The sequence below is a fragment of the Kazachstania africana genome, chromosome 8, assembly GCF_000304475.1.
Source record: "Kazachstania africana CBS 2517 chromosome 8, complete genome".
Taxonomy (NCBI): Eukaryota; Fungi; Ascomycota; class Saccharomycetes; order Saccharomycetales; family Saccharomycetaceae; genus Kazachstania; species Kazachstania africana.
In genome coordinates, this window is record NC_018947.1 from 630,510 (window position 1) to 643,922 (window position 13,413).

The 13,413-nt window shown below is 36.9% G+C and overlaps 7 protein-coding genes and 1 non-coding gene across 8 annotated transcripts; 5 read left to right on the forward strand and 3 right to left on the reverse strand.

Moving 5' to 3' along the window:
* Positions 1-87: 87 nt before the first annotated feature.
* Positions 88-1,554, reverse strand: RCM1 (rRNA (cytosine-C5-)-methyltransferase RCM1; the record flags this gene model as incomplete). The annotated part of the gene is made up of 1 exon (XM_003958827.1): positions 88-1,554. The coding sequence occupies one exon, from the start codon at positions 1,552-1,554 to the stop codon at positions 88-90; it is 1,467 nt and encodes a 488-aa protein (XP_003958876.1).
* A 1,041-nt stretch (positions 1,555-2,595) lies between these two features.
* Positions 2,596-4,704, forward strand: HDA1 (histone deacetylase HDA1; the record flags this gene model as incomplete). The annotated part of the gene is made up of 1 exon (XM_003958828.1): positions 2,596-4,704. One exon carries the CDS (start codon positions 2,596-2,598, stop codon positions 4,702-4,704), a length of 2,109 nt encoding a protein of 702 aa, XP_003958877.1.
* Positions 4,705-5,400: 696 nt separating this feature from the next.
* ARK1 (serine/threonine protein kinase ARK1) lies at positions 5,401-6,510 on the reverse strand (the record flags this gene model as incomplete). The annotated part of the gene is made up of 1 exon (XM_003958829.1): positions 5,401-6,510. One exon carries the CDS (start codon positions 6,508-6,510, stop codon positions 5,401-5,403), a length of 1,110 nt encoding a protein of 369 aa, XP_003958878.1.
* A 358-nt stretch (positions 6,511-6,868) lies between these two features.
* Positions 6,869-6,942, forward strand: KAFR0Htrna12I. Its single transcript has one exon. It is a non-coding gene; the product is annotated as a tRNA-Ile (tRNA).
* Positions 6,943-7,403: 461 nt separating this feature from the next.
* Positions 7,404-8,507, forward strand: KAFR0H03340 (uncharacterized protein; the record flags this gene model as incomplete). The annotated part of the gene is made up of 1 exon (XM_003958830.1): positions 7,404-8,507. One exon carries the CDS (start codon positions 7,404-7,406, stop codon positions 8,505-8,507), a length of 1,104 nt encoding a protein of 367 aa, XP_003958879.1.
* A 207-nt stretch (positions 8,508-8,714) lies between these two features.
* BDP1 (transcription factor TFIIIB subunit BDP1) lies at positions 8,715-10,460 on the forward strand (the record flags this gene model as incomplete). Its single annotated transcript, XM_003958831.1, has 1 exon — positions 8,715-10,460. One exon carries the CDS (start codon positions 8,715-8,717, stop codon positions 10,458-10,460), a length of 1,746 nt encoding a protein of 581 aa, XP_003958880.1.
* A 174-nt stretch (positions 10,461-10,634) lies between these two features.
* Positions 10,635-11,219, forward strand: GPI15 (phosphatidylinositol N-acetylglucosaminyltransferase GPI15; the record flags this gene model as incomplete). Its single annotated transcript, XM_003958832.1, has 1 exon — positions 10,635-11,219. The coding sequence occupies one exon, from the start codon at positions 10,635-10,637 to the stop codon at positions 11,217-11,219; it is 585 nt and encodes a 194-aa protein (XP_003958881.1).
* Positions 11,220-11,328: 109 nt separating this feature from the next.
* On the reverse strand, positions 11,329-13,023 carry SGA1 (glucan 1,4-alpha-glucosidase; the record flags this gene model as incomplete). Its single annotated transcript, XM_003958833.1, has 1 exon — positions 11,329-13,023. One exon carries the CDS (start codon positions 13,021-13,023, stop codon positions 11,329-11,331), a length of 1,695 nt encoding a protein of 564 aa, XP_003958882.1.
* Positions 13,024-13,413: the final 390 nt, after the last annotated feature.

Consider the following 13,413-nt stretch of genomic DNA (forward strand, 5'->3'; position numbering starts at 1 on the left):
TAGCGAGATGCCATATTAGAGAGCGATGAGCCTGCTATTAGCATGTAATATATAGCATTAAAGATTATTATATGATGCACCAGACGGTCAAATATCTCTTTCAAAACATATTGCAAAGAAACCTATGCCACCGTCTTCCCTTGGAAGTGCTCTTATGCAGCCGTCAGCCATTTCTTGGCATTCACTAGCAGTTTTATCTCTAAATATCTCTTGAAATTCAGAGACAAACCCTCTTCTGGGCCATTGTGGGATCACAGATTCTCTCTTCGCAATCTTCCAGCCCCATTGTTTCACTTTTTCATCCAACAGTAAATCTAGAGCTACACGTTCGTTTTCTTCTGCATGAATAGAACAGGTACTGTAAACGATCCTCTTTGCCTTCGGGAAACTCATTGCATGCTTCACAACTTGGAATTGGAAAGAAGACAGTTTTGAGAGACGCTCTTGTAGATTACCATTTTCCTTTTCGGCCATTTCTTCCTGTTCATCAGGTACACCGTTATCTACAATATCCTGTGTCTTCTTTTGACGATTCAAAGAATCAATGTATTTCCTACCAAAGATACCACTGCCTGAGCAACTAGGATCAACGATGAAACCGGTAACATCTGGGAACTTTGAAGGGGTGGCAAGCTTTGTGAAATCGCCAACATTGACACTGATTTGTTTAGAACAACCTGCCACTTTGATCATCTTCTGTAACACTTTAGCTCTTTCTGGATCTTTCTCAAATGCGAAAATTCTAACATCATCTACTAATCCATTTCCAAACATATATGACGCCACATGTGTGGTCTTGTTCCCTGGAGCAGAACATGCATCGATGATCTTATCTTCTAAAGTAGGATTCAATATATGGGCTGGAAAACATGACGCACGGTCTTGTATGATAATTCTCCCCTGTTTGTACAGTTCATGTGAAGTGATCTTATCCTGTGGATGAATACCGAATAGGTACGGTATGAATTCGTCGTGATAAATGGAACCTGGCACTATACCTTCCCAACTTTCGACTCTTTGAGGAAATTTTTTCTCCAATTCCTTCATTACAGCAGAAGCGTCTGGACATCTCAATGGATTTATTCTGAACCATCTTACAGGCGTTATATCGTTTGAAGAATCACCAGTGTCCACTAGTTCTGATAAGTCTCTAACTTTAGCCTTAAGTTTCAGTTTAACCAGTTCACTATGTAATCTTGACTTGTATCTGAGTACGAAAAGCTTAATAGGATGCTTACCCATTTGAATTCTCTTTTGTTTCGAGAGTAAAAGATCATGAATCAAAAGTAATAAAGTGAGTCTTGTGTAGACCGGTTTGCCCTTCTTCTTGGGGATATCCTTCAATATTCCTGACTTACTCATGACTTTCTCTAAGAAAGGTTTATACTTCCAGCATGAATCCAATACAGCATAGATATGCTTCGGATTTGTCTTTAATTTATATTTTTGACAACTTTTCAAGACGAGTGACTGTAATGAGCCTGAAATTCGTCCCTTCGAGTCCTGCTGCTCGATATATTCTAGAACCCACGTGGCATCCCTGTAAAATTCCATCCTGAAACGGTCGAATGTCGTAGTATATTAATTGCTTCTATGCTAGTCGACCGTTAGCTCATCGACTTTCCATTTTTTTTCTTCTTGAAATTTTTTGTAGGTGAAAAATTTCACATAGTACTGCTAAGAGATGAATTGAAAAGTATGTGGCTTACTATTGTATTGTGCAGGCTACGTATATAATGTATTTGGTTGGATGGGAATACCTGGCTCTTTTTTCATATAATTTTTAGCTTCAATAGTTTTATCTTACAAGATTGATGGCTGATTGATTTGTATATAATAGAAAACAAAACATTAAAAAGAGAAAATTAGAGATCAGGATATCTAATGTGTATATAGAATCCACACTCTATAGACTGTGCTATAGAGTATAACTTTAGCCAAAAGGACATGCTAATGTCGCATAAGAGCGTGCGTTTTATGTGGATACATATCTAATTGGTGATGTTACTACAACGCCTTCAACTAGGGCAAAAAAGTCCAGCTACGCTTGCAGATATAGCCAACGCGGCTTCCCAAACGACATGGCATGTCCACTTTATAATGTTCGGCTTCAACTACTGTAATGCTCGGTTTCAACTACTGTAATGCTCGGTTTCAAATACTGTAATGCTTGTTTCGTACTGCCTTGGATGTTCTTACAGGAGATTCTATGCGCCTGCTTATTCGTGACCTTATAAAAGGCTCATACTACCAATGCCTCATCTTCCAACAGCAAGAAACCTGAACGAACACTCTCTAACCATCGAGATAACCGTGTCCCAACGCACTCATTATCCACCCCCCGTAACTCCACCAATTTTGGTCGAAAAAAATCACAATTTCCACAGATCTGCGCCATTTGAATTTCTCTACACACCCTAAACAGCATACAAAGCAGCTTTACAAGTTTTCAACCGTGTCGGTACCTGGCACTGACGCAACAGTCCTTTTCAGCAACTGCATCAATTTTTTCTTTGTTAGGCAACATCATCCGAAGAATCTCGAAAGAGAATGAAAACGAAAATCACATATTGAACAGCTATTATTACTGACGGAATGCAGTCAAACATGACTTCTTCAGCGATGGAAGGCTCTACGAAGAGGAAGCAAGAAGAGGAAAATCTAGAAAGTTTGAATGTGGTTCCTAAGAGACAAGTGATTGTCCCTACAAAGAAACCACAAGTTCATTACATACCGTTGAAGACGGGTCTCTGTTATGACGTGAGAATGAGATACCATGCAAAGATCTTCACGTCATATTTCGAATACATAGATCCTCATCCAGAGGATCCTCGAAGAATCTATCGTATCTACAAGATCCTCGCGGAAAACGGTCTCATTAATGATACTATGTTAAGTGGTGTTGATGATATTGGTGATATTATGCTAAAGATCCCCGTCAGGGAAGCCACTGCTGATGAAATCCTAGAAGTTCATTCCCGTGAACATTTAGAATTTCTGGAAAGCACAACGACAATGAATAGGGAAGTTTTACTGAAGGAAACTGAGAAAGGTGATTCCGTATATTTTAATAACGATTCCTACATGAGCGCTAAGTTATCCTGTGGGGGCGCAATCGAAGCTTGCAAAGCTGTTGTTGAAGGTAAAGTCAAGAATGCATTGGCAGTAGTCAGACCTCCGGGACATCACTCTGAACCAGAATCATCTGGTGGGTTTTGTCTTTTCAGTAACGTAGCTGTTGCTGCTAAAAATATCCTAAAAAATTATCCTGAAAGTGTAAGAAAAATAATGATCTTAGATTGGGATATTCACCATGGTAACGGTACTCAAAAGGCTTTCTATCAAGATGAGAGAGTCTTATACGTTTCCCTGCATAGGTTCGAAGCAGGTAAGTACTATCCTGGCACGGTCCAAGGCCAATACGACCAATGCGGTGAAGGTAAAGGTGAAGGTTTCAATTGTAATATTACTTGGCCCACCGGTGGTGTTGGTGATGCAGAATATATGTGGGCATTTGAACAAATCGTCATGCCAATGGGAAGAGAGTTTCAACCAGATTTGGTGATTATATCTTCAGGATTTGACGCAGCTGATGGTGATGTCATCGGTCAGTGTCATGTTACTCCAAGTTGCTATGGTCATATGACACATATGTTGAAGTCTTTAGCAAGAGGTAACCTTGTTGTGGTTCTTGAAGGTGGTTATAATTTAGATTCTATTGCAATTAGTGCATTAAGCGTGGCCAAGACGTTGATTGGTGAACCACCTGATGAACTTCCGGACCCATTGAAGGATCCCAAACCAGAGGCCCTGGAAATGATTTATAAAGTTATAAAAATCCAAAGTAAATACTGGAAATGTTTCAAACGGAGACATGGTAATTATAACATAAATTTCAGTGAAGTCGCTAGTGATACGCTCGCAACGAAAACTTTCCCATTACAAACAGCTATACGTCAACAGCAATATTACAACCTTTTCAAAGAATATGACTTCGTTAAGTTTCCCACAGCAAACCTTAAGCTACCGGATGATTTGATTCTTTGTTCTCCAAATATTCATACAGCAGAAACTGTAATAATCATAGTCCATGATACGCCTCAAATATGGCTTGAAAAAGATATAATATCAAATACTGTTGATCCATGTTCTTCCATAATCATAGACTCCACTCTCGATTTTCTCAAATGGGCCCACAATAGGAAATACGGTATAATTGACGTCAATATACCGCAGTCACTAATATACGGTGACGAAAATCCAGATAATTATTCGTCCTTGATCAATGCTCAAGAAATTTTACTCTTCCTATGGGATAATCATATTAAGTTTCTCAACGAAGTGAACAAGATTGCATTTATTGGTGTTGGTGATTCAGTTTCAGGCGTGGTACACTTGTTAGGTCATAGAGACACCAAGGAAAGAGTAAAAGCCGTAATCAATTTTATGGCTGATAAACAACTGAAACCGCTGGTTCCATTAGTGGACGAATCATTAAGCGATTGGTACTTTAAGAATTCTCTGGTCTTTTCAAATAGAACACATCCTTGTTGGGGTGATAAAGAAAACAAAAAACCAAGAAAGAAATACGGTAGAGTATTAAGGTGCGATACTGATGGATTGAATAGTACCATCGAGGAAAGATTTGACGAAGCCACTGATTTTATACTGGATTCTTTTGAAGAATGGAGCGATAGTGAATAATTGATTAATTATTATTATGTAACATTATATATTTGCAAAAACGTGAAGAAAAAAATGATACTAGAACAGTCAAAAGGAAATGGGGAGTTCTATGTAATACTAGGGAATCTTTTCTTGATATCTGTTATATCTAAATCATCAATTGATTCATTATTGTCTTTATTCAAATTTTTATAATTTTTATTTGATAAAAATGCGGGTTTTGCTGGGACTTTTGGCCTTAAATGATCAGGTTTTGGGGGTGGAGCAGGTTTATTTTTCTTGGGTGGGATTGTATTGACTTTTTTCCTTTCAGTATACAATTTTTCAGATGCATTCAGTTTATCGAGCATTTTCTTTTGAAGATACTCTTTGGATAAATTTTGTGATTTTGATAATTCTTGATCATCGCGTGCTTGTTGCACTATGCTTTTAATTTTCTCTTTACTTGGAATATCGGTTTCAATTGTTATTGGTTGCCTACCGCCAATTTTTTCCTCATTGGAGGTAAATTAATTGAATCTATTATTGCATTTTCATCACTAAGTTCTTCTTCATCGGATGACGATATTGGCGTACTTGTGGACGTGGAAGAAGTTTGCGGTTTCAATTTTGAAAACAATTCATCCTGCGTTTGAGTTTGTTCTTCCACATATTCATGAAATTTTTCGCTACCTGTAACGTTTGCACTATGTACAGTTGGTCTTTGCTGATTGGTTAATGGAAACGTTTGATTTTTTTAAGTTGATGATCTATCATTGGAGAGGAACTATGTTGTTCTAGAATTCTTTGCTTACCATCTTGTAATATTGGATGAGTCTGGCTCACATTTAAGGTATTTACAGGAATTGGTTGTAGTTGGACCATTTTATGTTTCTGTTGTTGCGTAACGAGATAGAAATTGACTATTGGACAGGGGACGTTTTGCATCTTTGAAATTTCTTCAATGACTTGATAAATATTTGGTCTTTGATGAGGATTTTCCATAAGCATCGCATGAATCAAATGTTTTAAACGTTCTGAATAGATAGGGAAGTTTGGATATTCATATCTTGCACTTAAGATTGCAGCTTCACCGCCATTTTTCTCAAATGGAGTCGTATAGTAACATAATTTGTACAAGAAGACACCAATGGCCCAAATATCTGATTTTTCATCAATGGGTAAACCACGATAAAAATCAATCATCTCTGGAGACCTGTATTGAGCCGTGGTATTCTTCAAGACATCGTGCTGAACGTATTGCAACTCCTGTGGATTATGAGGGGGTCTAATTATTCCTGATACAGACCCGAAATCACAAATCTTATATTGATTCGATTTTGAGATTAATACGTTCTCAATTTTGATATCACGATGCAAAAGAGGGGGCTGTAATGCATGCATTGCTGCTATACCCTGAGCAACTTGGCTAGTAATGCTTAAGACCTCAGATTCAGTCAATCTATTTTGTAGTCTTGTGTTCATGAAATCGATAAGACCACCTCTTTCACAATATTCCATTAATAGGAAGACTTCATAGGAACCATTATTGAAATTTGATTTGGATGCATGAGAATCGATATAAGATACGACATGCTTATTATTTCTTAATAATTTCATGGCATCAACTTCTGCCCTTAATGTATTAAGACTTGGTTTATCCGGCACGATTACTCTCTTTAAACATGCAATATTTGAATCACAAAAGGAATCTGGAGGCGATATTTCCACTGTATAAATCTGTGCAAAGCCTCCGCTTGTTATATATTTAATGATTCTAACTTGATGGGAACCTACTGGTAGGATTGTACCGGGATGATACGTATCAATTTTTGGTTGATTCATGATAAATTAAAGGAAAAAAGGCACTAAAACAAAAGGACAATCCTGATCAGACCAACACTCTCCTCTTACTATCAGTTTGAATAAAAACTAATGGATAAAATCCTTAATATACAATCCTTTTGGCTTGTTAGTTCCTTCAACTAAGGATTGCACATTTCGTTAAACAGAATTTCGAGGCTACTAAAAAAGGTTGGAAAAAGAAAGAATTACCCAAAAAAGGAAACTGTTCGTATCTGGTGAGGTACATTTTCCTATTTAGGGTGTAAATTACCTAAATAGGAACATGTCACGTGGAGTTTTTTGGAGAGCTGGCCGGCTGAACAAAAAAAATTGTTTTTTTGAAAAACATCAAATTTGAGGTCTCTTGGCCCAGTTGGTTAAGGCACCGTGCTAATAACGCGGGGATCAGCGGTTCGATCCCGCTAGAGACCATATTTAATTTTTTTTAACATCCACTTGCAAATTTTGACCTCTATTTGGCAAGCCAGTGATCAGCATGCTACAGTTTGCATTGTCCATGCTCTGGAACAGACGAAAAGTGATACCGATGGGACTACATTGAACCTCCGCACTTTGGTTTCTCAATCTGTCTCCACGAGATTATATTCATCGAAAAGTGAGAGCTATAGGGTGCTATTGCTTGGTAATAACTACACTGCCAATAGCTGAGCGACACTGTAATTTCAGACTCTCCCCCGCAATTAAGCAAGTCTTATCTTGTTTCGATGTGCCACTGTGGCATCCCCTGTGGCATTAATGCCACACTCGCCATCGCTTACAAAACGTAAATTAGGGCTTTTCACGCTAACAAAATTTCAAGCCATCGAGAAATTTTTCAATCTTGACATTCAAATACATCATATGAGATCAACGTTGACACTTATTACTCCATTATGTCTTACTCACTGGTGCAAGAACAATCTTTTGGATCCGATAATTGGTGCCTTAAATTCCAACCGTTGTACAATCACGGTCTTTTAACAAGTTTAAGTAATGGCGAAGTTAAACTGTTAGACTGGGAGACTTTGAATCCGGTACGAAATTTCAAAATTGATCAAGTCTCCATTAATTCCATGAAATTAATCAATAATGATTACAATAATGCATCGTTATTTGCCACAGCAACTTTAAATTCTGTGAAAATTTATGACATTAAATCTAACGATTGCATAGCGACAATCACAAACGACAAAAAATCCCCCTTCTTGTCGCTGGACTCTCGACATGACATGCTAGCATGCGGTACCGAGTTGCAAGGTGTTGATGCGGAGCTATACATTTACGATGTGAGAAATTGGTCATCCCCAGTGAAATCCTTTGTTGATTCACACCACGATGACATCACAGACATTAAATTCCATCCATCTGATAGCAACTTCCTACTGAGTGGGTCTACCGACGGATATACGAACGTTTACGATCTCACACAGCAGGAAGAGGACGATGCGTTGTACCAAGTGATCAATTATGCATCGATTCATTCATGTGGTTGGTTATCACCAAGAAGAATCTACACACTATCACACATGGAAACTTTTTCAATCAGTGAACTGAATGACAGAACTGACGAGTTGAGAGAACCACAACCACTTGACTTCGGTGACATTAGAGATCAATGGAATTGTGACTACGTTATCGACATCTACCCAGGTTACATTGCTACAGGTAGATCCCAAGAAGGGAACGGTAATTTGCAAATCATTCCCATGGACGGTGAAACTGTCGAATCTTCAAAAGCCATCACCATAGACAGGGCACACAGCGATGAGGTCATCAGAGACGTCTTCATCCCAAGAAATCACCACAACGTCCTCTACTCCTGCGGAGAAGACGGAACAGTCAAGTCATGGAAATCCCCCCACTCACAATCGACTGCCTTGGAGGAGTTCTGGGATTACTCTCAAAGATTCAACGTGTTCGAACAATCGCAATCACCGGCACCAAAAAAGAAGCATTCAAAGAAGAAGAAACATGCTATACGTTATAAACCATACTGAAAAGCATGAAAATAGCCTTATACAGACCATATACATTCATATATACCATAATTCTACTCTAATGCATGCGGTGCATGGGCGATATTCTTGCTATATGGCGTATATATCAGAGACGGGAAAGCTATAAGAGAAGAAAAAAAACTCGTCAACAAACCGGAAAGTGTATTGAATCAATACGGTAAACATCGATATAGAGCACTGTCAGAGATGAGTAGTGTTGTTAATAAAAGTGGTACCAGATTTGCTCCTAAGGTCAGACAACGTAGGACCGCTACGGCTAGTCCTGTGCCGTTGTTGACGCAACGATTGCCCGCTAAGACGAATGTCATTGAAGATAAACCTAGTGATGTTGAAAAATCAAATAGTGATAGAGAAGATGACATGCATGATAGAGAGGATAGAGCGCTTGTTAGGGGTAATGAAGAAGACGCAAAAGTGTCTATTAGTATGGACGTGAGTCCCGTGGAGAAACCGTCGACGCTATCAAGAGATGAGCTTTTCACATTTTTGGATACTAGTACTCAACGATCAAAACCTCATGTCGTACAAGCACGTTCTAGTAGATTAAACTCGTTGACACACCATCTCCTAGGTACAATCGACGCTAAACCCGTATTCAAACCGTCCTACAATGAAATGACTGTCCCGCCAACGAGAAGACTCTCCACCATATCAAACGGTAATCGTAATCCGAACACCTTACCAAGAAGAATTAGAATCAATAGTCTTCTAGATAATGCTAGTCCAAATGATGATACTTTGAGATCGATAAAGAAACGTAGAAAATCGTCTGCTTCACGCAGAAAATCAACTTCAACACATAGATTGAGTGTTGTTTCAAAGATTAAACGTGATCCAGCGCTTGATACTGATGGAATATACGACAGAAATGGTAACGTACATGATCCATTCAAGATTAGAAGTATCAAAGATCTTCCAAAAAAAATAGAAGAAAAAGATTCCTCACGTTATACTATTGACGAATCAATTTTTACTATGGCGGATCTTTGTAAACCAACTTTACCCATTGGTGAAATTTCAGATAATTTTGAGAGAGCCAATCAGGCAACAAGAAGCAAATTAGAAAAACGTAAAAAGAGAAGAGAGTTGAGACAAAAAGCACGTGAAGACTTTAAATCATTACAAGCTCTTAATAAAGAAGAGGATGAGAGATTGAAACAAGAACGTAAGGAAGCTGCAGAAAAGTTTTTAAATAGAGATGTTCCAGAATATCAAGAGACTCCCACACAAGGTATCAAATTGAAATTGAACCCTGACGGTCAAATTAACGTCGATGAAGAATCCACTGTTGTGGATAGACATAAAAATGCTTCATTAGAAAATGCACATAAGGAAAAAGTTGATGAGAATCCCTTTGAAAATCTATATAACTATGGGACTTACGGTAAGGGTTCATACACAGATCCATGGAAGACAGAAGAACTAATCAAGTTTTATAAAGCTCTTTCCATGTGGGGTACAGACTTCAATGTGATTTCTCAATTGTTTCCTTACAGGACAAGAAGACAAATTAAATCGAAATTTATTAGTGAAGAGAAAAAGCACCCTGTAATGGTCGAGTTAGCATTGAGATCGAAACTACCGCCTGATTTTGTACAATATTGTACTGATATTAAGAAAGAAATTGGTACTGTTGATGACTTCAACAAAAAAATTGAAGAATTACAGATTAATCATGAAAACAATTTGAAGGAATTGGAAAGAGCTAAAGAAAATGCTAAATTGGAAGATATAAAGACTCAGAACGAACTCGAAAATAGCCCAATCAACAAGAAATCTGCTGGTGGTCTCATGAGTAACGATCTAAAGAACTATAGAAAATCTGAAGTGGTTCTTGGTACGATCGACGATATCAAAAGACAACGTGAAGAAACTGCCAAGAAAGAAGAAGATGACGAAAATGATGGTGACGTTTCTACTGCTGCTGAGTAGTTCGGCCCATCATGACATATCGGACGATTCAGTCATATATAGATATGTATATATAACTATCATAATTTAACTATTCTTACTATTTTTCGGCATCAAGTTTCAAGCTTAAAAAAATATACAGTAAATTGAAATAGCTGTCAAAAGAGGCTTATATAATCATCAAAGTCCGTGTAAATGAAAGATGACCGTGTAATTGTGAGAAGAGGATATGTGCTGATAGTTAATGAGGATGCCGATGGTAATTATATCAAGTTTGAAGTACAGTCGAGGTCGTTTACTGTGCGTAAATATATAAACGTTGCGATGCTTATATTACTCTGCTCTTTATTGCATAGAAACATGAATAGGATATCGCACCTTCTGAGGCTACCACAGGAATACCATACACATTTTCAAGTGATATCGATGGTTCTTTGCTGTCTTGTTTTCAAAGATAAAACGGTAGACTCGTTGTCAATTATTAAAAATTACGGTATACAAACTACTAAAATCGGTGGACTTTCAATATTGCCTTACGGTGTGAATAAGGCTCTTTTCACACAACACGAGTTCATACCAAGGTATACTGTTGTTGATCTGGTTATCAATGAGGGATTTTTCAAAGGTTTCCAAGTGGTATTCTATCTTGCAGTTATTATCAGGGATATCAACGAATTGAAGCTTTTATTCATGTCAAATCCTATAAAATTAGATGATCAGAGACTAATTTACCAAATGTCAAGAAATTATCTATGTGAAGAGGGAAATGGTTCGGAATGAGATTCTTTAGCAAGGCTCCTTTGCTAATATTTCATAACCTGTCTGTAAAGTGTCAGTCACTTCTGTTCTTTGTTATAAATATATACGTATATAAAATGTTTTTATTTATTTAAACCAATTCAGCTATAATTGATCTGAGTTTGTAAGTATCCATGAACGAAGAGTATGACCAGGTCAAATTTTGAGCACCCGTCAAGAATCCAGTGAATTTGTTAAACTGTTCACTCATTTCACCATTCCTTGAATCAATATGTTCTCTTGCTACTTCAATAAATGAATCACTAAATTGGAACAAATGTGTCATTGTTTGGTTGAATGCTTGAGAATTGTATGGTATTCTAAATTCAAAAGATTTCTTTTCGACGTCTTGTTCGAAGATTAATGACCAAAATTTATAATTATCATAATTAATAACAATATCTTTCTCACTGTTCTTAACACCATTTATAAAGGTCAATATCAACTGTGAAGCCGTTAATGTGGCTAGAAACCATGGATTTGCCTCCGAAGTGCCAATTCCATCGTATATATCTTCTGGGTATCTTCCTAATGCTACGCCAGCATTCAAATTAATCTTACTATGATTAATTGGATACATAATTGTCATTGTCTTTACTAGCCCATGTAGAGTGTTCAATATTCCAGAATCTAAAGGTGTGAAAAATGGCAAAATGTCCTTTACATTATTTACAATTGGATGTGTAATTAAGGAACCCAATATTACAGCAATATCTAAACCTGATCTCTCATCCAAATGATTTGGTGATTCTACAATGAAACTCTTCGAAGAGTTAATGTATTTGTCCTTAGTAAACAACAATTTAAAAATATTATCATAAGTAGATTTCAATTCATTAAGTAATCCTTCATCATTGTTGGCGATAAACTTGAATGTAGTCTGGTAGTGCTCTAATAAATTGATACTCAATTTAATAGCATATAATTGAGTAATTACCGTGAAAAAATGGACATCATAGATTTCTTCCCAAAGGTCAAAACATGGTTGATTGAAATTTAATATTAAAAATTTCAAATCGTAATATAGGATCCTATTTATTAAATCGAATTCGTCATTAAAGTGTAAGTTAGTGAGTTTTGAAGTTTTGATCAATTCAGCTAAATTCAACTCGACTGAATTATCAATTGTATTGAGAAAATTTACAATTGTAATTATTCTTAATGCAGGCCCATCATTTTGGGGCCTCCCCCAATTAGCATCATATGGACTATTATCGATATTATATTTTGGCTCACCTAAATTCTTGAATTTATCCTCGAGTGTAAATTTACCTGAGAGATTGTCTAATCTTTGTAAGTTGTAAGCATTACTAATATAGTTAAGAATAATTCCCAACAGGGTTTTGTCGTCTCGAAATTCATTAACTACGGTATTCATTGTAATTGCTGAATCTCTAGTCCATTGGAAATAATAATTCGGATGTTCATTCGATGTACCTGCCACCATGGTACCATTATCACTGAATATATTATGAAGTAATCTTTCCTTAGAGATTCCAAATTGTAAATCCAACCAATTTTCAAATTCTGTTTGTGTAATACTCTTTGAAGAAATTGGTTTCAATTGTATGGGACTATCCAGTCGAAAGTTATCAATTATGAACTTTTGATGTGAATAACTCTTAAAGGTGTCAGTGGAGTGAACTTGTTCCCAGATTAACGAAACCAAAAGTATACATGTTATCGATAGCGATAGATAGTATCTCAATTTTAATAAATGAGATCTCGGACTAATTGAAATACTATCATCTTTTCTGTTATCCTTGCAGCGTAAGTTTGTTATCATTTTATACTATGCTTCTTCCTCTCCTTAACTAATCTATATACAACAACTTATATATATATATATATATATGTATAAATTTCAATGAGGCTATTCCCGCAGTTTACAATAACCAGACAATTACCTTGAGGATTCCTCGACCACTACTTACAAACAGACACAAAATTAGTCTTTGTCTCTTTTTCCGTTCAACAAACTCATATGGATTGTTGACATTAAATTTGCTTAAGTTGCACCTCCCAGTAATATAAATCTTTACAGCCCGAGAATTTGTGAAGAGATCACGTGGAAATTCATGTACTTGAATACCCTGACGCAATGACTCGAAGAGGAAAGAGCCGAAGGCGTTATTATCGGGCATCGAGGGTCAGACGAAATGAAAAATAGACAACT